Source organism: Erythrolamprus reginae, chromosome 3 (genome assembly GCF_031021105.1).
Source record: "Erythrolamprus reginae isolate rEryReg1 chromosome 3, rEryReg1.hap1, whole genome shotgun sequence".
In the NCBI taxonomy this organism is placed as follows: domain Eukaryota; kingdom Metazoa; phylum Chordata; class Lepidosauria; order Squamata; family Dipsadidae; genus Erythrolamprus; species Erythrolamprus reginae.
Window position 1 is genome coordinate 105818044 of NC_091952.1, and position 24468 is coordinate 105842511.

At 45.4% G+C, this 24468-nt stretch overlaps 1 protein-coding gene across 1 annotated transcript in view; it reads right to left on the reverse strand.

Annotated features, from left to right (window-relative positions):
• The window catches only part of BRINP3 (BMP/retinoic acid inducible neural specific 3), a 339980-nt gene that overhangs the window by 84002 nt on the left and 231510 nt on the right, over positions 1 to 24468 (reverse strand). The window contains exon 5 of the mRNA XM_070749010.1: positions 22657 to 22893. Coding sequence (XP_070605111.1) covers positions 22657 to 22893 — 237 coding nt within the window. The remainder of the gene's footprint in view (positions 1 to 22656; positions 22894 to 24468) is intronic.

Below are 24468 nucleotides of genomic sequence, written 5' to 3' on the forward strand. Positions count from 1 at the left end.
TATTATATATAACAATAAAGAGGCAGAGAGAATCTTCTGAAAGTTCAAAAAGTAATTATAGGACTCTCCACACTAGATCATTTCCATTCCCAAATCCCTCATGAAGCAGAGGGAAGCTGGCTTGTGATTGTCATCATTTTGGCTCATCTCAAAATACTAAAAAACATCCAGGGGATTCCCTTTCAGTGTTTACCCTCTAGATGATTTACACTGGCTGATATAAAAGTGCAAAAATAGACAACCAAATATTGTACAGTTCCCTCATCTACTGCAATTCTGTGTTGACCCAGGGCACGGCACAGAGATAACACAAACAGCTGGCAGTTCAAACCAGCTCTGTTAGTGCTCCAGATCTCCCCCAAACAACCTCAAATAGCCTCTGGTTGCAATTAGTCCAGCCCAGCGCTGTCTGCACCAAGGCTGCACAGCAATAACCCCCAAATCTATCTAGCAAAACAACAAAGCAAGAGATACAGATAATCAATCCAGAATGCCACAAAGAAATGCAAGGATTCTTGGCAAATTCAAACATTGGCACACAACACTCCAGGAACTCAGCATTTGTTTATGACAAATGCCCCTCCCAACTGCCTCTCCTTTAAACTCCATCCCCATGTGTGCCTTGGGAAGGGAATCAGAGTCCTTCCTTCCTCATAAGCCATACAACCCACATTGTTTTTTTCTGCATTTTTCCCTGTATGCCTAGGATCAAAAGGGGATGGGCCTTGATCTTCATCTGAAACCCCTCTCTTCCCTGCTCTGCCCAGTCTGACCTTGCCCTTCCCCATTTTCCACCAACACCAATGGATCCACTCTCCCATTCTCTGTCAGTTGTTCATCTTCCATCTCCGATTCAAACTCCGATGGAGGCGTGATATTCATGGAGCAACTAAAGTCTTCTTTCCTCCATGTAAAATTGAAATAAAGTCCACACCCATGCTGTTTTCAGTATATATTCTGTCTGATCTTATGGGAAAGAAGAGAGATTGAAAAGAAGGAAGATATTTCAGCAGTCGTTGCAATGGGAAGCTAGCCACGAGTCCTTAATCTAAAAATTCCTGACAACTTTAATAGTGAAAGAATAGCATGTCAGCATTCTGCAGTCAGATGTCATCTTCAATAGCTATAACTGGTGCTTGCAAGTTGAGCACAGACAAGAATAGAGGGGATGGGGAGATAATATGTTTGTATAATATGTACAGGTGGACAGAAGTTATAGAACATTGAAGCTTGGGGAAGGAAAGAAAGGACTGCCAGAAATTCAACAAGAAATACGTAGAATAAAGTAAGCAGTCCTAACAATGGAGAACAAAGTGCCCAGCTCAGCAGAACAGCATTAAGAAAGGGGGGAAGGGGGAGGGAGAGGAGGGGAAGAGTTGGAGAGAGCGAGAGCACTCAGGTTTTAAATGGTTTTAAATAAACTGCTGCCAAAACAAAATAATATAGATAAATATAAGTGATAACATAAATTTGCAGATAAATAGAATCAACTCCCTGCAGGGATTCATACCGCCCTTAACCCTCCTGACCTTCCACAAGGCTTTAAAAACTCACCTTTGTTGGCAGGCTTGGGACCTCTGAGTGTTACACTTAGCTCCGGCCATCAACTGGAATGTAAGCAGGATACCCTACATCACCTCTGCCTAGGATTGAACTCACAACCCTCTAATTGCAAGGCAAGAGCTCCATCTATAGACCACAGCAGCTCTCCAAACCAGGGAATGTCAGCTGCTTCTGAACTCCTCTAATGCTGGGAAAAAGAAGACGGGGCCGACAGAAAATGAAGTGGGTGGATGGAGTCACTGAGGCAGTAGGCATGAGCTTAAATGGTAAAGGACAAGAAGGCCTGGAGAAACATTGTCCATGGGATCACAATGGGTCAGACATGACTTTGAAATTAACAAAAACCAAAAATACCTTCATGCATCCTATCGCTAGCAAAAAAGACCACCAGAACAAAAGTAAAACCATGTGGCTACTGAACTTTTTATAAGATTCCCTTAAAAGCATTTTTATTAAGCCACCAATCTTAGGACCTTATTCTAAAATGTCTGGAAATATCAAAATCATCCTTGTGCACTGAGGAATATGAAGGCTTTAATCAAAAAAAGTCTGATAAAATCCAAATGGGCTATAAAAAGTCAGAGAAATGTAGAAACTCTTCTATATCTAAATCCTTTGATAGAACATTCCATCAATGGTTGCAGCAAATTGTCTTTCCTAAGAGACCTTCCTTTGAATTTTCTTTATTGTCTTAAATCTCATAAACTTAATCAAGTGGTTTTGAGAAAGAGAGCATTAATAATTCAATTTATGTTAAGAAGTAAAAAAATTAAGGGAAGGAAGAAAGAAGAGAAAGAAAGAAAGAGAGAGAGAGAGAAAGGAAAGAAAGAAAGAAAAAGAAAGAAAGATAGCTAGAAAGATAGAAATAAATAAATAAATAAAGATAGATAGATAGATAGATAGATAGATAGCTAGATAGATAGATAGATAGATAGATCAATAAAATACATTAATGTATCCCAGCTGGATATAATAATGCATGAGATTTAAAACAGCCTTTTAATGTTTGGTACTAAGTTTTGGAAGAACATCCCAATACCTACATTAATCTGACTGAAAGTCAAATTTTCAGAAAGGTGAATGGCAAGATAGCCATCATATATTAATTAAATATTGTATATAAGGGGAAAATAGGGCTTAGAGAGTGCATGAAACGGACTTTCTTGTTTTTCTTTGAAGACATTTTGCTTAACAACTGTGGTGACATAGTAGTTAGAATGCAGTACTGCAGGCTATTTCTGCTGACTGCCTGAAATTTGGCAGTTCAAATCTCAGAAGGTTTAAGATTGACTCAGTCGCCCATCCTTCTGAGGTGGGTAAAATGAGGACCCAGATTATTGTGAGCGAAAAGCAAAAAAACTTTTGTAAATGTAAAACTTTTCAACACCACGGACAACACATCTACTCTCCAAAAAGACCTCGACTTTGTCTCAGATTGGTCTAACACCTGGCAACTTCAAATATCAACCAACAAATGCTTTACCCTCCACATCGGCAAAAAGCCTCATATATAAATTGAATAAACAAAACCCCCACTCAGTAAAAGACCTTGGAATTCTAATATCAAATGACTTAAGTGCCAAAGCCCACTGCAACAATATTGCCAAAAAGGCTTCTAGAATTGTTAACCTGATCCTACACAGCTTCTGCTCCGGCAATCTCACACTACTCACCAGAGCCTACAAAACTTTTGCCAGACCCATCATTGAATACAGCTCATCTGTCTGAGATCCACACCACATCTTGGACATCAACACCCTCGAAAATGTCCAAAGATACTTCACCAGAAGAGCCCTTCACTCCTCCACTCGAAACAGAATACCCTATGAAAATAGACTAACAATACTGGGTCTAGAAAGCTTAGAACTACGACGCCTAAAACACGATCTAAGTATTGCCCACAAGATCATATGCTGCAACGTCCTGCCTGTCAACGACTACTTCAGCTTCAGCTGCAACAACACAAGAGCCTGCAACAGATTCAAATTTAATGTTAACCGCTCCAAACTTGACTGTAAAAAATATGACTGTAACAATCGAGTTGTCGAAACGTGGAACTCATTACCGGACTCAGTAGTGTCAACCCCTAACCCCCAACATTTTTCCATTAGACTATCTTCGATTGACCTCTCCAGGTTCCTAAGAGGTCAGTAAGGGGCATACATAAGTGCACCAGTGTGCCTTTCGTCTCCTGTCCTATTCTCTCTCCTTTATCTTATATATCTTTTCTTCCTTTCATATATCTTCTCTATTTTTACATCTTTTCTTCTATCCTTTTCTTTATATATATTACTATTTGTCTATTCTCTTCAATATGTATTGTGTATTGGACAAATAAATAAATAAAAATATATATGCTGAATCGGTAAACTGCTTAGAGAGTACTGTAAAGCACTATGAAATAGTATAAAAGTCTAAGTCTTGCTTCCCATCCAAGAAGTTTCTTCAGCTCTGACTGGATGGTGAGGAATGGAAGGATTTATATTCTTTTCAGACATAATTTTCTTTTAGAGAGTCATTGAGGCCACTTGAAGGTTGAAAAATAAGAAAGTCTAGTTGCCTTTTGAAAAAGCACCTTTGGGATGATTGAAAATCTCCATAGACAATGTTTATACAAGATAGGATTTCTGACAGCTAACAATCATTAGTCCCTTTCTTGTCCTGGTGTTCGACCAAAGAGTAAACTAGCACCATGCTAGTGGCCAGCAATGCTCTAGAAAAAGTCCGACCATCCAAAGCTTTCCTCTACTTTTATAAATTATAAATATTATAAATATTATTATATTTATAATATATATATATATACATATGTATCACATTTTTTTTGCTGAAATTTTAAAATTATATATTATATAATATATATATAATAAATATATAATTTATATATAATAAATAAATAAAATAAAATAAATCGTGTCGAGGCAGATCCAGTGCTGGCTCCTGCTACCCCTCCAGAACGCAGTTAGCATTTCCTATGTGGCTTTTTATCTACTTGAGAACATAAGAACGTAAGAAGAGCCATGCTGAATCAGGCCAAAGCCCATTGAGTTCAGCATTCTGTGTCACACAGTGGTCCACCAAGTGTATATGGGGATCTTGAGCAGAAATAGAAGGCAAAACCCTCCCTTTCCCTTGACTCCTAACAAATGGTACTCAAAGGAATCCTGCCTGCCTCAACCAACATAGAGGCAGCACATGGACATACTTGCAGATCAGAGGTGGGTTTCTGTCATTTCGGAATGGCTCTATAGAATTGGCAGACGGAATATTCCCCCACTTGCTGAACCGGAAGCGATGGCCGACATGCCCCCAAACTGGCTGTCTCGGCAGTGCTATAGGTGCCACCATTTTGTTTTTCACTTCTGCACACATGCAGAAGCTATTTTTCGCTTCTGCACATGCTCATTTTTTAGCACTATGCATACATGCATGGCACTGATTCGTTTCCTCATGGCACCCCGCGCAGCACAAGAGGAAATGAACCAGCAGTGGGGTAAGTTAGAACCAACCCTGTTGCAAATGGTATGCTTTCGAATTGCTGACTGCACCACTACATCCACAGCAAAAATAATGAAATAATACTTTTAACATATACATGACATTAAAGAAAAGCCACAAAAGAAAAATGAAAATACATATCCATATGCTATCTTCATTTAGCCGTTGTTTTAAAAAATGAAATTCTCCACATAGAGAGAAGTGTCCTGATGTTTAAGTTGATTGGCATATTTTCTTGAAATAGAAGCATCCCTATAACTTTTCCAGAGCTGCTTGTTGAATCCTTAAAAATGCAATACCCTTCCTGATGCAGTAGCATTTCTGCTACAATTATTGAGCTAATATATTTTTTAGATCCAATTAAATAAATGTAAGAAATTAGTGTGCCTTTTTGCCAGTTGCCACTTTTGAACCATGGGATATGTTAGGGAGGCCGTCTGTGGCTCATGGGGAGCTTAAGTCTGGCCCATGGAGCTGGCCTTGAAATAGCAAAGTGGTGCCTCTGGCAGCCAAAATAGATCATGGGGGAAATGCACAGAGTCCCCTCCTCGTGCCCCATTTTGGCTGAAGGATGCAGGCCAGGCTGAAAACAGGCCACGGGGGGGGGGGGGAATTGTGTGGCTCCCCCATGACACAGAAGTGTGCTACAGGAATCTCCCTCTCCTGGCCAGCCCGTGGAAAACAACTACAATGCTGATCTGTCCCTAGAAGAAATCCAGTTTGACACTGGATTAGGATCTCTTACTGAATAATATTATTTGATACTAGTAAAACAATTCAGTATTAAGGAGGTATGGAGCCAGTTTGGAGCCTTGTCCACTGTCTACAGTAGAGGTCTTCAAACTTGGCAATTTTAGGATTTGTGGACTTCAACTCCCAGAATTCTAAAATTGCCGAGTTTGAAGCCCTCTGCTGTAGACTTCAACTCCCAGAATTCTCCACCCAGCATTTAAGCCACACAAATCTTAAATTTGCCAAGATAGAGGACCTGTGGTCTACAGGATGCCCATGATAGCAATCTACAGTTAATTCTATCTCAAAAGTTGTGCTGCAAAAAAATGTTATTTAAAATGTGAATATTGTAACAATCTTAAAGTGGGGATTTCTTATTGAGAATTCCAATCACTGGACGCTATTACCCCTTTATAACTTCCATTATTCCACTTATGCTGTGATGCTTCATTCTAAGATTGTTTTCGTTTTTATTTTACAGAGGGATCTCCAAGGATACCTTTAAAAATATTTTGAAAAGCTCTTGGTTTCCTCAAATTTGTTGACATTTCTGTCTTTCATAGGTTTGTCTACCTAAGCAGTGGCATTAAAACAACCACAACATAATATGTCTATTCTAATGTATAAAATCTAGATGTAGTGAGAAAGGACATTAAATGTGACAGTTTTCATATACCTGAGACTGTTTTTATCAAGTAGCATTTGGATGAAATGGCTTGCTCCCACCCCATACTCTATTGTTCTTTTTTTATTATTATTAGTTCCTTCCTAGAAAATTAAGAGCTTTAATTCAACCAGAATCCTTGAGATGCTAATGAGGCATGCTAATTAAGGGTGAGCAGCATCAGTGTGGATTTTTGATCAAACAGCTGTTAATTTTGCAAGAGAAGTTACTAAATCTGAAGGCTACAAGATATGGCTGGGTGTAGAAGATAACAATAAGAAGCAAGCAGATGGATCTGTGCAAACATTCTAAAAGAGCTCCGATTTCGATTCACTGAAGTGGGAAAGAATAATTTGCATTTTTCAAAGGAATACAGGGAGACAGGGATTTAATTATACTAGAAAATGAGTTCCTGGTGAGAATGGGAGAAAGAAGGCCAAACTAATTTGAAATTTATTATCTGGCTTTTTCAGAGTTGGTTGTTGATTTCCATTTTTGTTATGCATGTGGGTATGAGTGATCAATGTTTGAAGAACTAGTTTGTGTTTCCAACATCCAATGTATATGTAATGTATAATGTATTTGATTTTTTTCCTCTCCTCCCTTTACATGACCAAATAAATCACATTTGGTATGCATTTGAAATTTCTTACTACCTGTAACTAATATTATAAATCTTAGCTGTACAGTGGTACCTCAAGATACGAACCCCTCGTCTTACGAACAACCCGAGATACGAACCCGGGGTTCAGAAAAATTTTGCCTCTTCTTACGAACTTTTTTTGTGTTACGAACGGCAAACCCGAACTTCCGGGTTTGGCATTCCGGAGGCTGCTGGGAAGCCCCGCAGCCCGGCTGTCACCTTTTAAAACAGCCAGGGGGCTTCCCAGTTGCCTCCCGGAGCCAAACCCGGAAGTTCGGGTTTGGCGTTCGGCTTGGAGAGGCTGCTGGGAAGCCACCCGGCTGTTTTAAAATGTGACAGCCGGGCTGCGGGGCTTCTCGGCGGCAGCGGCAGGTACGTAAGATGGAAAACGTTCAGGAGGCCGCTTTGGGTTTTTGGCTGGGAGGGAGGGCAGGAGGTCCGACGCTGGGGGAGGGAGTCAGGAAGGTCCTCCTGCTCCCCCCCTCAGCGAAAAACACAAAGACGGTCTGCCATCGCATGACAGGCAGGGCGGAGCAGCGTGGAGCAAAGGGAGTCTGAAACCGCCAGCAGCTTCAGTTTCCCATTGCTCTGCGGGCGGCGGCAGACCGCCTTTGTATTTTTGGCTGGGGGGGGGAAGCAGGAGGCGCAGGATCAGGCCGGCGGCGGGCACGGGAGAGGCAGCAGGTCTGCATCCTGGGCGGGTGGGCGGGCCGCGGGCGAGGAGGCGCGACCGAGCGGGCAGGCTCAGGCTCTGGCTAGGACGGGGCGGGCAGCGGCTGGGTGCGGCAGCGAGGGTGCGTCTGACTCGGGGCTGGCGGCACCTGACACAGCGGGGAACAACAGCGTGGGAGGCAGGAGAGGACCAGGCAACTGGAGCAGCGTTGCCGCTGCTCCCGGCTTGGCTTCCCTGGCCGCCTTGGCTTCCCTGGCCGCTTCCCTGGCCGCCTGGCGCTGCGATCTTCCAATCTTCCCTTGGCGATCTTCTGATCTTCCTTGGCTTCCCTGGCCGCCTGGTGCTGCGATCAGAAGATCGCAGCGCCAGGCGGCCAGGGAAGTGGCCAGGGAAGCCAAGGGAACATCGGAAGATCGCAGCGCCAGGCGGCCAGGGAAGCCAAGGGAAGATCGCCAAGGAAAATGCCCAGCCCAGCCCCCCCCGGAGGCGTTTTCCTGGAAGGAATGCCATCCACCACCGAGCTTTTCGTAATCTGTTTAAATTTTCTTCACCCCCCCCCAACATTCCCCGCCTTGCCTTGCTTGACTGGCCAGAGGACATGACATTCACCGCCTCCCGTGCCTCCTTTGGCTTTGCGATTGGACGCCCTACCCACCGCCGCCGCCCGCTGGCTGCGAGCGCTCTGCCAGGCGGCCAGGAGGCATTCAGGGCGAAATGCATGGAGGAATGGGAAGCTGAAGCCACCGGCGTTTGAGCTTCTCATTCCTCCATGCCCTGAATGCCTCCTGCCTCAGGCGGGCGGTAGCAGACCGCCTTTGGGTTTTCGGCTCAGGGAGGCAGGAGTTAGGAAGGTCCTCCTGCTCCCCACCCCCAGCCGATAACCCAAAGGCGGGCTTGAGCCAGGAGGCATTCAGGGTGAAGTGCGTGGAGGGTTTGGCATTGGGGTTCAGGAGGCTGCTGGGAAGCCTCCCGGCTGTTTTAAAAGGTGACAGCCGGGCTGCGGGGCTTCCCAGCAGCCTCCCGAACCCCGAAATTTTGCCAAACTTCCGGGTTCGGGAGGCTGCTGGGAAGCGCCCCCCCCTCCCGGCTGTTTTAAAAGGTGACAGCCGGGCGGCAGCGTTTTTTTGCGGGGTTTTTTTTGCTGTTGCACGGATTAATTGACTTTACATTGTTTCCTATGGGAAACAATGTTTCGTCTTACGAACCTTTCATCTTACGAACCTCCTCCTTGCACCAATTAAGTTCGTATCATGAGGTATTACTGTATTTTCTACCTTTTAATTTAACTTCAAAAATTCTCAGCAAGCAAGCAGTTCAAACCTCTGGAAAGGGCAGACACTATTTTTTCTTGGCAATGGATTAGATGACAAGGAAAACAAAAGGGAAGAAAAATGGATAATGTTGCTCCTTCCCCCCCCCTTTCAACACATTCATCTATGATTTTGCTCTGCCAATGTATGACATGGGGGAGAGGAAAGAGGGATGGAGGGAGGGAGGGAGGAAGAAAAGAAGGGATTTTATTTTTATTCACTAGAGCACAATTCACAAAATCAAGGGTTTGTTATGTATTTTTGGGCTTATGCACGAAGAAACATATGGTACATGCTTATTATCTGCCACCCTCTCAAACCACTTTCAAAGTATAATAATATGGAGAGGGATGTGGTCAACCTCTGAGGTGAGACAGAGCTCCCTGCGCTTCTGTTAGGGAACATCTGAATCCCCGTCGTTTGGGGGTACTGATTCTTTTGAATCAGACCAGATCCTCTCTGAAGGGGAGGTGAAGAAGCGGACTTGGAAGGCAATCCATTTTGAGGTCAGCACACCCCAAAATTACCCCACGGAAAGTCTGCCTGGAACCTCCACCGGCAATGGTGCAAAGCGACTTTGGTCGCATTAGCCTTGGTGGTTATATGTCAGAAAGAGTTGAAATGGAAGTTGGAAGTCATCCGGAAAGAAAAGAACTGTAAGTTTTGTGCTGGAGGTTGAAGAGAAAGAGAGCACGTAAGATATGGTGAGCTATTTTTCAGGAGGAAAAAACTTTTTTTAACCCTGCTGTTCAGTTCGGGTCATATGTGACCCGAAATGAAGTTTGAGACCCTGTAAATAATTTTCCTTGCATATCTGAAACTTGAAATTACATGACCTTGCATCATTTCAGGGGTTCTTTGTATGAGTATTTTTTTTTAGTTGCTTAGTTTTTGCTGAGAGAAATAACTTACACTTGTTCTGTTCCCAGGTCTATTTGACTTGGACTAAAAAGGGTTGATTTTAGCTACTGGAAGTGTTTTTTTGAATACCTTTTGCATTGGTTTACTAATTTGAACATTCCTGATCATACACAAATGAAAAATGAAATGAAAAAATTAATGTTTATTTGTTTATTTTGCTCTGCCCGGGAACAGAACAAGTGTATAATCTTTGGGAACAGAACAGCAAGGTTAAGAACTGTTGCTTTGGACTTTGGAGGTAAAGATAAAGAGAAGAGTGGGGAGCTTCTAATTATCAACTGAAGAGTTCAATTGTTACTGAAATGACTTGAAAGCTTCTGCTGAAAAGCAGGTTGCTGGATTATGCTTTTTTTTTTTTGATTAACAATTTGGATCTAAAAATAAATTAAAATAAAATGAAATGAAGCTAAAAAATTTTTTGGGGATTTAAAATAAACATAAAAGGAACTTGGTGTTGACATCTGCTGGTGGAGGACTTGTTCTCCGAAGTGAATTGACTCTTGCTTAGCTTTGGAATGTTGGAACAGATGTGACCTTGAATAAATAAGCTAGCTGTAGAGTTATTATATAAAATGAGCTAAAGAAAAAAACAAGAAAAATATTATGACTTTTAAGTTTGAACAAACTTTGGATCTTTGCAGTTGAAATTTTTTTAAGCTGTTAAAAGGTTTTTTCTTTAGACAGCTGGGGATAAATGTTTGCTGCAATTGATATTGAAGTGAAGAACTGAAAATGCAGGAAATAAGGGATTTTTGTAATGATATCCACAGAGTGATTAAAGAATGCAACTTTAACCTAAGTGATTCTATTGAATTTACAACTGGAGTTAATGGACAAGAAGCTGTGGATTGAAAGGAAATTATCAGTGTTGATCACAACAAAGTAGCTAAACATAGAATGGAAAAACATGTTGAAGAATATGATAAGCAGTTGGTGAACAGTGCAAGAAGCTATGAAGAGGGAAACAATGCTAAATTTGAAAATGGATAGATTAAAGAACATACTATGACTTATGCAGATTGCTTAGTTTTAATTGGTGCTACTGAAAAAGAAATTGAGGGGGGAAATAATAAAAGAATTAAAAAATGATCTAGTTGATGAATGGGCTGACGGTCACATGCTACACTATGAGTATATTGATACCAGTAATAAGAACAGGATTTGTGTTATTTCCAGCAGTGATATTAAGTTTGATAATGTGTGTGTGTGTGTTAGAATTGAAATTTATTAATGAGATTGAGGAGATAGAAATTGATATACTGATAAGTATTAATGATACTTATATGGTCTTTTTTCATTTTGCTATTGATTTTTTTTTTAGATTTTAATAATAGATACGCTATATAAGGGTTTTTAGTGTTTAAGAAAAATGTATAAAGAGAGGAAGGAAGCACTAGGACCTAGCATTTAAAATGTTAGAGACATTGCTCATATTAACTACTTGAAGGAATATTAATGATTAAATTAAAATATAAGATAATTGGTTTATCTGGATGACAAAATTAGACTTGCTAACACAGAAAAAAGATCTACCAATTCAAATAAGTATGAATTTAGAATTGTTTGTGACTATATATGTCTTACTATATCTTACTTAATATGATTCTGTCTTTTATTGTAAATGAAAATGGATGGTATATTGCATTGATGATTTTCCCCACAGAGGATGCAAACACTGGTGGGAAAGAAACAGCGACCCTTCCACAGGACCGTCTTCTCGCAATGAAAACAGCCTTCACGCCATCCTTCCATCCCACCTTTTCCTCGTGCAGTCAGTTAAGAAGCAGGCGGGGTCCGTTTCTTCCCAGCCAGCACTTGGATCAAATGCGGGGAAGGCTGTTTTCATTGTGAGAGGAAGGTCCTGTGGAAGGGTCACTGTCTCTTCCACGACAGCACTTGGATCAACTGTGGGGAAGGCTGTTTTCATTGCGAGAGGATGGTCCCATGGAAGGGTCGCTGTTTCTTCCATGCCAGCACTTCCCCTACCCGCCTCTTGGCTCTACTCTGTACATTTTCCCCGCAGTTGATTCAAGCGCTGACATGGAAGAAACAGCAGTAGCCTGGCCGGGCAGAGCTGCCCTGCTGTAGCAAGCACAAGGATTTGGGACCAACTCCTCTTCCTTCGCACGGCCAGAGAAGGCTTGTTTCTCTCTCTCGCTCACTCTCGTGCCCGCTACAAGGACACTGCGGGGAGAAAGTCCTAACACCATGCCTCCCTGTCCTTGTAGCTGGCAGGAGAGCAAGTGAGCGAGCGAGAGGTGAGCTGTAGTGTCCTTTTAGCAGAGAGTGAGAAAGAGAAAAGAGCCTTCTCCGGCTGCACATTGGGAGCTCCGGGGGGAGGAGCAGAGCTGCCCTGCTGCAGCGCGCACGAGGATTCAGGACCAATTCCTCTTCCTCGGGAGGACACGGACACCGCAGGGAGATGTGGCCAGCAGGAGGGCTGAGTGCTGGCAGAGGTGTCCTTGTCCTCCTGAGGCGTGGCCAGAGAAAGACCGTTGAACTTACCTGAACGGTCTTCTCGATGCACTGCAAGGAGAGTCCAAGATGGGTTATACTTCAGTCTGATTGGTAGGGACTGAGTTTTAATTTAAATAATTACTAGGCAGGCACCGCCTCCCCCCTTAGCCCTCCAGTCTAAAGTAAGGCGAAGGAGCAGTAAAGCAAAACCATTTATTAAACCATAAAACTTCCAACCACAACAATAACTAAATAGCACACCCCCCCACAGAAACCCTGGTCCCAGAGTCGGGAGGGTTTGGACTCTCCTTGCAGTGCATCGAGAAGACCGTTCAGGTAAGTTCAACGGTCTTTCTCCAATGCACTTGCAAGGAGAGTCCAAGATGGGATATGCCCAAGTTGCAATCACGGGGAGGGACAAGACTGGACCAGGGGTTCCACATAAGAACAAACCCCTTGTAGCACCCTCCTCCCAAACGCTGCTTCCTCCGAAGCAAAGGAGTCGATCCTATAATGTTTGATAAAAGTTGATGGAGCCGCCCACGTGGCTGCTCTACATATGTCCTCCAACGAGGCCTGGGTCCTCCAGGCCGATGAAGCTGCCGCACTTCGAGTGGAATGTCCCGTTATCCCCGAAGGAATTGGGGATCCCTTAGTCCTGTATGCCTCTGCAATACATTCCCTCAACCATCGACTGATAGTTTGAGAAGACACCTTAGTGCCCATAGTTCTGGTGGCAAAGGACACGAACAGGGCTTCTGACGTTCTAACATCCTTAGTCCTCCGAACGTAAATCTTTAAGGCTCGTCTTACGTCCAGCTTATGCCATCGTAATACAGACTGATGAGTCCCACGAGCACAGAAGTCCGGAAGGATGATATCCTGAGTCCTGTGAAAAGACGTGTTTATCTTGGGTATAAATGCCGGATCTAATCTAAGGACTACCCTGTTGGGGTCAAAGCGGCAAAGGTCTGGTCTTGTTGACAAGGCAGCAATCTCCGAAACCCTCCTGGCTGAAGTGATTGCAACCAGGAACGCGGTCTTTAGGGTCAACAACCTTAACGAGATCTGACGGATAGGTTCAAAGGGGGGACCTGTCAGTGCGTGCAACACCAAGGGAAGGTCCCAGGAAGGGAAACGATGAATCACTGGTGGTTTGAGATTGGTCGCTCCCTTCAGAAAATCCCTGATCCATGGATGTCTGGTAAGGGAACGGTAACTGTCTGTCGAAAGGATGGTGGCCAGAGCGGCAACATGGCGGCGTAAGGTGTTAGGGGCAAGGCCCTTGTCTAGTCCAGTTTGCAGGAATGATAAGATTACCTGCGGCGACGCCGTCTGAGGATCTACCTCCCTTTGCTCACAGAACTTATGGAAGGTAGCCCAAGTTGCCTGGTAGATTCTCCTTGTAGATGGTCTACGGGCGGCTTGTATGGTGTCAATGACTGTGTCCGGTAGGGCCTGGCGTTTTAGATATTCCCGCTCAAGCGCCACACGGTTAGATGCCACCACTGTGGTTCCGGATGAGAGAAGGACCCCTGTGTCAGGGAGATCCGTTGGTCCGGTATCCTCCAATTGGGTGACCTCGACAGTTGCACTAGGTCTGCGAACCAGATGCGCCGGGGCCAAAACGGGGCTATCAGTATCACTTCTGCTCTCTCCTCCAGAATTTTCCGAATCACCCTGGGAAGGATGGACAGAGGAGGGAACGCATAAAGAAGGCCCTGAGGCCATCGAAGTGTCAGGGCATCCACCCCTTCCGCGCCCGGGTTGGGAAATCGAGCGAAGAAGCGAGGAAGCTGGGTGTTTAGGTTGGTTGCAAACAAGTCTATCACCGGTTCCCCAAATCTCCTTACCACCTCCTGAAAAATCCTGGGGTCCAGTCGCCATTCGCCCGGGTCGAGCGTCTGGCAGCTGAGCCAGTCCGCCCACACATTCTCTACTCCGGAAATGTGTTCCGCTGAAAGCGAGGCTAGATTCCCTTCTGCCCATCTGAGGAGTGATGTTGATTCCTTCATTAATCTCCGTGACCGTGTTCCCCCTTGTCGGTTGATGTGAGACCGTGTGGAAACGTTGTCGGTCAGGATGCGTACATGTTGACCCCGTACTAGATGGGCAAGGCTGTGGAGGGCCAATGAAACAGCCTTCAACTCCAGGAAATTTATATTGACCTCTTGTAGGTCTTGAGGCTCCCAGAGTCCCTGAACCATGTGTGAAGAGAGATGTGCTCCCCACCCTGTCAAACTGGCATCGGTTGTTATTGTAATAAGCTCCTTGTCCAGAAATAAGGATCCTTTGGTCAGAGAGGGGGACCTCCACCATTGCAGGGAGGTGCGTACTCTGGTACTGAGGGGGACTCTCCTGAGAGAGTGACTGGTCTTTTGCCTCTGGTAGGGGAGCAGGAACCATTGGAGTGGGCGTAAATGGTGTCTCGCCCATGGCACTATATCTATGCAGGAAACTAAGGTTCCTAGGATCTTCGATAAAAGGGCAAGAGTGGGATATTGCTGAGGTCCCAGCTCTCTTATCAGAGTCCTGATTGTCCTTTGTCTTTCCTGGGACAGAAAAACCGCACCCAGGTTGGAGTCTATAGTGGTGCCCAGGTGGGCAAGACGATGTGTGGGTGTTAGTTGACTCTTTGACCAGTTGACTGTAAAGCCATGGTCTTGTAGTGTCTGTATTGTCAGTTGAGTGTCTCTGCATGCCTGTTCTCTGGTTCTTGACAGAATGACAATATCGTCTAGATACGCCATCACGCGTACTGACTGTCGTCTGAGACTGGCCGTGAGGACGTCCAGTAATTTCGTAAATGTCCTGGGGGCGGAGGATAGTCCAAAAGGCATCGCCCTGTATTGGAAGTGTCTGCCGTCTAGGTAAAATCGCAGGAATTGCCTGTGATGTGGGAAGATGGGAACGTGCAGGTAGGCTTCTTTCAGGTCTATTGACGTCATAAAATCCTTGTGTCTTATGGAGGCCAGAATAGTTTTTAGTGAGTGCATTCTGAATCTCCGGTATTTCACGTAGAGGTTCAACTGTCGGAGATTGAGGATCATTCGCACTCCTCCTGAGGATTTTGGTACGAGAAATATTGCCGAGTAGAATCCCCTGCCTTGATGAGCTAAGGGTACCTCCTCTATGGCCCCTATCTCTAGGAGGTGAGATACCTCTTGGCATAGGAGTTTTCTCTTCTGAAAGTCTGACGGGGTACGGCAAGGTAGGAAGCGATGGGGGGGAGGCCGGATGAATTCGATCCTCAGGCCTTGGGAAACCGTGGATACTGCCCATGCGTCTGCGGCTGTGGTTTTCCAGATGTCGGGGAAGAACCGCAGTCTGCCGCCTAGTGGGGTGTCTCTCTGAAAGTCACTTGTTCTTCCTAAAGCCCCTGTTACCTCCTCTGAAGGGGCGGCGACCTTGGTACGATCTGCCTCGGTCCGTCTGGTAGGACCTGTCCGACCTAAAGGCTCCCTGGTTGAAGGAGCCCTGGAAGTACGGCCTCGTTGTCTGGGAGTTGGACGAGGAGGGCTCTGCTCGAAAGGGCTGACGTCGTTGATAGGGGGTGGACCGCCTATCCTGCCGTCTGTTAGCCCTGGGCATCACCTTCTTCTTATCCTTGTCCTCGATCAGGACATCGTCAAGGACCTCCCCGAACAGCTTCTTCCCCTTGAACGAGGCGGAGGCAAGACTCCACTTGGACTTGACATCCGCCTGCCAGTTGCGGAGCCAAATGAGTCTGCGTGAGGCCACAGAAGAGGCCATTGCTCGTGAAGCGAACTTGGTGGCGTTGACAGTGGCATCCGCCGAAAATTCGGTGGCCGCCAGCAGTTTGTTGAGGTCCTGACGGAGTCTTCCGTCCTCTGGGTCGGCCCTAGCCTGGATCTCCTTAATCCAGAGGAGCATGGCCCTATTAAAAAATGAGGCTGCCGAGGCGGCTCGTACGGCCCAGGCTGCCATCTGGTGGGTTCTGCGAGCCACGTTCTCTGCCCGCTTGTCCTCAGCCTTCAGGCCTTCCTGCGACTCAGAAGGTACTAGGGCGTTAGACACAAGGCTCGTTACGGGCTTGTCCACGGCTGGGAATTCCAACAGTTCCTCCATCTGTTGGTCAAAGGTGTAGAATTTACGGTCAAGGTTGGAGGGACCCTGAGCCGCTGCTGGATTTTCCCACGGGCGCTGAATGGTCTCCAGGAACAGGTGGGAAGACGGGATGTTTACGGTCTCCTGTTTAGGGAAGACAAACAGGCCTCCTGTTGGCTGGGATGCCTCCGGAGGCATCGCCTGGCCGCTCTCACCAGCCTGATCGATAGTCAGCTTTGCCTTATTCAGGAGCACCTTGAAGAGGGAGGACTTGAACAGGCCCGTATAGGTAGGTTGTTCCGGTGGCTGGTCATCCCCGGACAGGTCATCCTCAGCTGCGCTGAAGTCATCACGGTAGGCATCCTCCTCCTCCATGGATTCCATTAAGGATTGCGTGGCAGGGGCCGTCCAGGGGTCTCTAGACCTCATTGGAGGGAGTCCCACTGGGGCCTGCTGGTGTTGCTGTGCCCCGGTGACAAGACCCTGGTTATATGTGGTAGCGATCATCTCCTGCAGGGCCTGGGGCATGCTCTGCCAGGCATCATGGGTATTGCGAAGGCCTGCCGCCGTAGGGGTAAAGGTGGCTGTCTGAGCGTATTGCGAGGTCTGAGAGGGGGGGTAATTAGAAGGCCACCCCGCAGCTTGTCTCCCCAGGCCAAATGGCTCGGGCCTGGGTGGCATCCAGGCCTGGCTCCCTCTTTCCGGGGACCAATCCCCCTCTGAGACTGAGGTTGCTGCCCCTTGGTGAAACATAGGGGGTGAAATAGAGGGGTTGGCAGGTGCCTGCTGATTTGTAGGTGCAGCCGGCCCTGCTGCTCTCTGTGAGGCCTCTAGTTGTTTTTCAAGAGCTCTGATGCGCTTCTCTGCATCCCTTAGTGAAGAGCTCTGTGCAGATTTGGATTTTGACTTTGAGGCTTTCTCCTTGGGGGTACTGGGCCTAGTAGGGGTGGTCTCCTCCCCAACCTGTGCTGTTTGGTCAGCCATGCCCCAAGGTAACACTCACGATTTTATAATATTAATTTGAAACTCTTGCATTGTCCACGGGGCCCCGTATAAGCAAGGATAGTCTCTCAGAAATGAAAGCGAAAGGCCAGGAGTGCTCCTCTCTGCGCCTGCGTGCTTTCCCTGCCAGCCTCGGTAAGGGGTGTGGCTGGCTTCAGTTCCGAGCCGGCGACCTCACCAACATGGCCGCCGGCCGGTTTTCATGGCAACGCGGGCAGCCTGTGGGCGGGAAACTGCAGCCGGGAGGTTTCAGACCTTCCCAAGATGGCTGCCGCCCTTTGCTGCGTCAGTGCAGCCAAGATGGCCACGGGCCGTTGCCCTGGCGACTGATCACAGCCTCACCGGCGGGCGGGAAGCCGGCCCCTCCCGCCTCTTGCAATCCTCCTTTCGAGCCGATCCGCCGCTTCTCTGGGGGAATAGATGGCTGGATCGGCTCTCGCCTGCCTTCGTCGGGGGAGGGGGGGTAGCTTCCTCCCCCCCTGCGGCCGCTGGAGAGAAGCGCCAACGCTCGGCCGGTGGCTTATTCGCCAGGGGGGGGGGACCCCCCAAGGCGTCAGCCACTTCCTCGTCATCCGGGTGCCACCTCGGAGGTAGGTCACCCGGGCGCTCACTCCCGCACCCACAAAGGCAGCTTGCTGGAATCTCTCTGTGTGGAGTGGGTTTGGGTAGGGAGGAGCTGCAGGCAACTGGGTTAAACCCACGGGAGGTTTGGGACCCAGGCCCGCCCGAGGCAATAATTCCCCGTCTGCACCTAAAGGAAAAGGAAATAAAATGCAAAGGTTAGTGCAATACAAAATAAACAGCAATAATACAATAATTTTACTCGAGAGGTAACTCAGGCGTCCCTTTACTGCGACTGAGTTTTTTAGACTGGAGGGCTAAGGGGGGAGGCGGTGCCTGCCTAGTAATTATTTAAATTAAAACTCAGTCCCTACCAATCAGACTGAAGTATAACCCATCTTGGACTCTCCTTGCAAGTACATTGGAGAAGGTACGTCTCTCTCCTGCCAGCTACAAGGACAGGGAGGCACGGTGTGAGGGGTTTCTCCCCATGGGAGGACTTGGGCACCAAGGGGAGAAAGTCCTGATGCTGCGCCTCTCTGTCCTTGTAACCAGCAAGAGAGCAAGTGAACGAAAGAGAGAGACAAGCCTTTTCCAGCCATGCCCTGGGAGGATACGGACACTGCAAGGAAAAGTGGCTGCCAGGAGGGTTGGGTGCTGGACAAGACAAGCTTCCCAGCCAGCGGAGATGTCCTTGTCCTACTGAGGCGCGGCCGGAGAAGGCTCGTCTCTTTCACTTGCTTGCTCGCTCTCCTGCCGGCTACAAGGACAGAAGGCTGGTCTCTCTTGCTCACTCTCCTGCTGGCTACAAGGACAGGGAGGCATCAGGAGTTTCTCCCCATAGGAGAGCAAGCGAGAGAGAGAAATGAGCCTTCTCTGGCCGTGTGTTGGGAGCTCCGGGGGGAGGAGCAGTAGCCTGGCTGGTGCACACGAGGATTCAGGACCAACTCCTCTTTCTTCTTCCTGGCTTTGGGAAACTGTAGCCCTTTGTGCCTGCCTCCACTTTCTCCTCGTGCTGCAGAAAGAAGCTGAGGGGTGCTCTTCCTCTTTGCAGCCACGGGAAGCAGCCTGACTGTGGGGTCGCCTGCTTTTTTTTCTCCTCCGCCGCTTTGGGCTGTGCGGTTGCACGCTCATCCGGCGGCAGGCTCTTCCTTTGCCGCCGCCACTGCTGCTTGGAGGTCGCACCTTGCTCCACATCCGGAAATTCCCTATCACCCACCGCTTCCTCGGCTCGCCTCTGTCCCCACTCCGTTCACCTCCACTTTGTCCACCCGCTTTTTAAAAAAAACCTTAATGTTTTGGATTTCCTAATGGGTTTGCACGCATTATTCGCTTTTACATTGATCCTATGGGAAAGATTGCTTCTTCTTACGAACTTTTCTACTTACGAACCTGGTCATGGAACGAATTAAGTTCATAAGTAGAGGTACCACTGTATAGTGATAGTTAGCACCAATTCAAGCAAAACGTGAACCCAAGCAGTCTGGCAGCATGTGTGAGGAAGATGTTGTGGTGCACCAATACCCATATGAGTACTATTTTTGGAAAGTGCTCCTTTCAAGTTATTGTGCAAATCATAACCAGGATTTAAGAGGTCCTTACAGATCCACCCATCCACCCATCCATCCATCTTTAGAGCCTAAATAACATTAAATTGTACATAGTTTTCCACAGTGATCCTGATCTTTACCAACCAATCTTAAACTGTATTTTTATCACATTTATCAGAAATCTGATGTGACATATCACATCTAGGAAAAATAGAGAATATAGAATTTCATATAATTTAATTTCAGAATATATATCTCCAAAACATATCAGACTTTTCAAATTTGGAATCATCTACTTAATTCTCATCATTTCCAAATAAGGTGTGTATTGACTTATTGATGGGGTATGATTGAATTGTAACCTGGTTGGTATGTGCATGAAAAGGGCAGCGCCGGACTTACCCGGCAGGCAGGCTTTGCTGGAGGGACCGGGAGACACGGTCCCTCATGGCGGCCGCCATTTTGGATCCCGGCCGCCATTTTGGATGCGAGACTTCGCTCGGGAGATCAGGGCCTGATTGGCCAGGCCCTGATTGGTCCGGGCGGGGCCTGCTTGCCCTATATAAGGGAGAGCAGGCCCGGGGCTCTCCCTTTTCGCCCGGATTGCTGTTAGCTTGCAGACACCCGCCCGCCCTCCACTATTTCGCAGTGTGCCTAGGGGTCGCCCTTAGGGGGCCGAATGGGAATTTTTTGCAGTTCTGCCTCTTAGCAGAACTGTTTTTTCGCCCATTCCACACTGGGGTGATGGATGTGCGGTTAGGGGGTGCTTGCTTTTATTAGGTTAATTGGCTTACCTTTGGTCATTTGGGTAGGCAGGTTAGGGGCGGAAAACTGGGGTGGTTTAGCAACCGCGCGTTCTCCCTTGGGCATCTTTGGGGATGATTGACAGGTTCTCTGCAAGCTCATGGAGGGAGTTTCTGCCTGAGCAGCTGGGGGGAACCTGTCTTTGGGTCCTGCACCTTTAATTCCCGGATTCCGGTTAGCCGGTGGGACCCCCCTCATGCACAGCATGGCAGGGTCGCAGGTGACGGCCTGGCCCTCACCTGGACTTGCATCGAGATACGCCCATGAGTTGCCCAGGAATGTTTTTGATGGCACAACGTCATTTCCGCCCCAGAAGTAGTTGTTTGACCCTGCAGGTCCAGTTCCGGGTCATAGTTGATTATGCTAATTTATGCAAAGTATTTGAATAAATTGTGCAAATTTTATGTTAATAAAAATGACCCAATTTAAATCCAGCTCTTGTGTCCGTGTCGTTACTCCGTCTCTCCAGCAAAGACCTATTTAAATTCCTCTCATTTATGCAAGAGATATCACCCGAGGAACACGTAATCTTCCTGTTCTAAATATTTGAGAATTTTCTTACACATTTCTTTAGAAACCCTCATATACAACAACAAATCACAAAACACAGATCTCCTCAGTGTAATTGATATAGCAAAATCTGTCTTGTTTTGCAACTTCCCTGTGAATCCTTGGTGAGAATACAAAACAGACTATGGAAAGTTTGATTTCAAAATGTATCTCATAATCATAAAGGTCACAATAGCCAAATGCAATTAAGCTTTCGTGATATTTAAAGGTTTGCTCCTTTCAAGATACTAGTCTGAAAAGGGCAAAATGGCATTAGCAAGTAGAGACCTCTTTCAGGAGATAACCGGTATGGGCGAGTCAGTCATAAGTAATGACTGAAGGCAGCTAAATCCTCATCTGGATCTTTGTTGCCATCAGACTGCATTTCTATAAGGTTCTATCTGTTTTCACTACATTTTGATAGGATTGCTGTTGTGAGCCGCCCCGAGTCTACGGAGAGGGGCGGCATACAAATCTAATAAATAAATAGATAGATAGATAGATAGATAGATAGATAGATAGATAGATAGATAGATAGATAAAGAAACAAACAAACAAACAAACAAATGTGAAGTCACTTTTCTTTTTCTAGGTAAAAAGGTCATCAACACAACTGTGGCATATTGGTAAAAAGTGAATATGGGATGAAGGTCACTTCATGCTAAATTGGAAATGGTGTCAGTGGAGTTTCCTGCAAACTTCTAACTGACCATATGATACAAAACCAATCTCAATTGTGCAGGAATTATGGACATATTAATCAGCAATCTGCTTGTTCAGTAAATTATTTTTAGACCAATTAGGAATATGAACATACATACATACAAACACATACCAGTACACATTCCCTAATGCACAGAGCTTTTACAGAGAACTTCTCAAACATTTCTGCTAACTATCCCTATTTCTGCTGCACAGTAATTGCTACTTTCACTGGTTAGCCCTCAATTTACCACCGTTGTTTTTACCCAAGAATGCAACTTTGCTCAAGGTACCAGAGAGTCCATTCAATTCACACCTTGGCAGCAGGGGGTGGGTGGGTTAGCCATGATTCTTGCTCTGAGAGATACACTTGTGGAAGTTTGTTTAGAGTTTATGTTGCAATGCATTGAGGTTGAATCTCCTAAATCTGCTCCCATATAAATTTAAGGTGTAGTGTAATGCTTCTATAGACTTTAAAGTGTGTGCTCACATGATCTACTCAGTCTATCCTAGAAAACCTTTGTGTAATTCCTGCATTATTCCCCTAAACCTTGCATGCTTAATCTCGTTCTCCCTACTACTTTTCAAAATTATTTACTTATATGCCCACCTCTTACAAACATTTTTAATGACAGAATGAGCAATGCTAATGGACTTTGCAGAATATCACTCTCCAAGTTATAGTGTAGAATCCATGGAAATGCCTAACAAAATAGTATGGCAACCCACATATCAAATCAAGGCAGATTTGGCCAGCCAAGAATGTCCTCAAAAATGGAACCAAATAAAATAGTTCTGAAACAAATGCTCAACTGAGATTTGATGCATCCTTATTCATAACTACTAATGAATGCAACGCACAGAATCCACCATTCCATACATCATATCTGGTCATGATGATGTCATTAAAGAATCACAGGACAATGATGAAAATGATATACTATGTGGAAACATCACACCTGAATCTTCGAAATCACTATTGTAAGTATTCCATGTCTCACTGATGCGTTGCAGGCTCTCTTCCATAGCTTGAATATCCATATATGGACAGTTGCATTCTGGGAATTTGGACCCACACTGACACCAACAATCGTTGTCCTTGCAGATAAATTCTCCCTCTGAATTGCATGCAATGTAGCTCAGAGCTGCCTGCACAAACCTTTCTTGCAAATATTCGGGCAGGATAAGCTGAAGACCTTAATGGAGGAGGAAGAGAAGGAGAATAAGAAACAATTTATCTTAATAAGTGAGATAGCTTCCTCAGAGCTTAACCAATCCTTTAGATTTAATTCTGTCTACAATTAATATGTTCATAGAAGATGTTAGGTCACAGATTTAAAGGTAATTAAACAACTAACACATATCATTTTTTTATGACTTGTGACAAAGTCAAAGCTTCCTGAGGAACGGAATCATTTTTGCAATTGATTAATAGAGGGTTATTTTTCACATGCCAAAGGGGAACCTGGCAAATGGTTTTTAGTGAATCTGTTGAAAAATGGCTCTACTAGGAGAAAAAACATCATCATGTTTTTATCCCCCACTTTTAAATACATTAAACCTATAGGGATTCTTTTAAACAACATTAAATTATATATACCAAGATAAAACATCCTTGAGTAAGCTTTGTTACAGATTACTGACAATAATACAAGGATCAGTTCAAATCATTGTACTTGAAGTCTGAATTCTGCCAATGACTATATAATTGATAAAATTACTTTTTCAAAAAAATCTGCACAATCATTTTGTTCAGGAATGATTTTCTTTTATTCATATTCATCTTTTGATCAAGTTTTTTAAAAAATATTTCTGGTTCACAGCACAGGAGATATTTCCTTGAAGTAACAGTATAATACTGGGGAGTTTATAGAATATTAATTAATAAATATCAGGAATTTTACTTCTCACTAGCATGGGAGTAGATCCAAGGAATCTCTTCCCACAAAAATGATTTGGTACCTGTGTGAGGGAGCATCACCAATCCCAAGACTAATCTGTGGGGTAGAATGATCAAATCATTTTTTGTAAAGTGTTGTTGTAGCCATATATGTTTCACTTATCTATCCAATTTTATGAAAGACTCACTAGAGAACTTTTCTTTCGTGAAGACTGTCAAAAAAAGGAAATGGATTGCTGATATTGCTTTGGCTGTGAGAAATGTTTTTTTCCCCCTTTTTGGGGGGAGGGGGGAATTTTACTTACAGCAAAAGTGATTAATATAGTTAATAAACATTTTAGAACTTTGTGAGAAGGCATCAAACTAATTGCCAGGAATGTAGCCTATGCCAAAGATTTAATTCTTTATATCCCGCCTTTATCATTTTTATAAATAACATGCAACTACACAAAAATTATAGAAGTGGTTATTCCTTTTGTAAAAATTTACTGCTAAAGATGTGTATAATTTTCCTAATTTTGTGTTTTACAATACAGTGATCCCTCGATTTTCGCGATCTCAATCTTCGCGAAACGCTATATCGCGATTTTTCCCACCCGATGACGTCACTCTCTTCCTTTCTCATCTTTCTTTCACTCTCTCTTTCTCTATCTTGCTTCTTCCTCTCTCACACTCTCTTCCTCCCTCTCTCATCTCTTTCTTTCCTTCTCTCTCTTTCTCTATCTCTCCCCCTCTTGCTCTCGAGCAGCGGGCGGCCGGGCGAGCGGCGGCCGGGCAGCAGCGAGGAGTCGAAGATCGGGGTTTCCCCTTTGCGTGGGCGGCGGGGAAGACCCAGGGAAGGTTTCTTCGGCCGCCCAGCAGCTGATCTGCT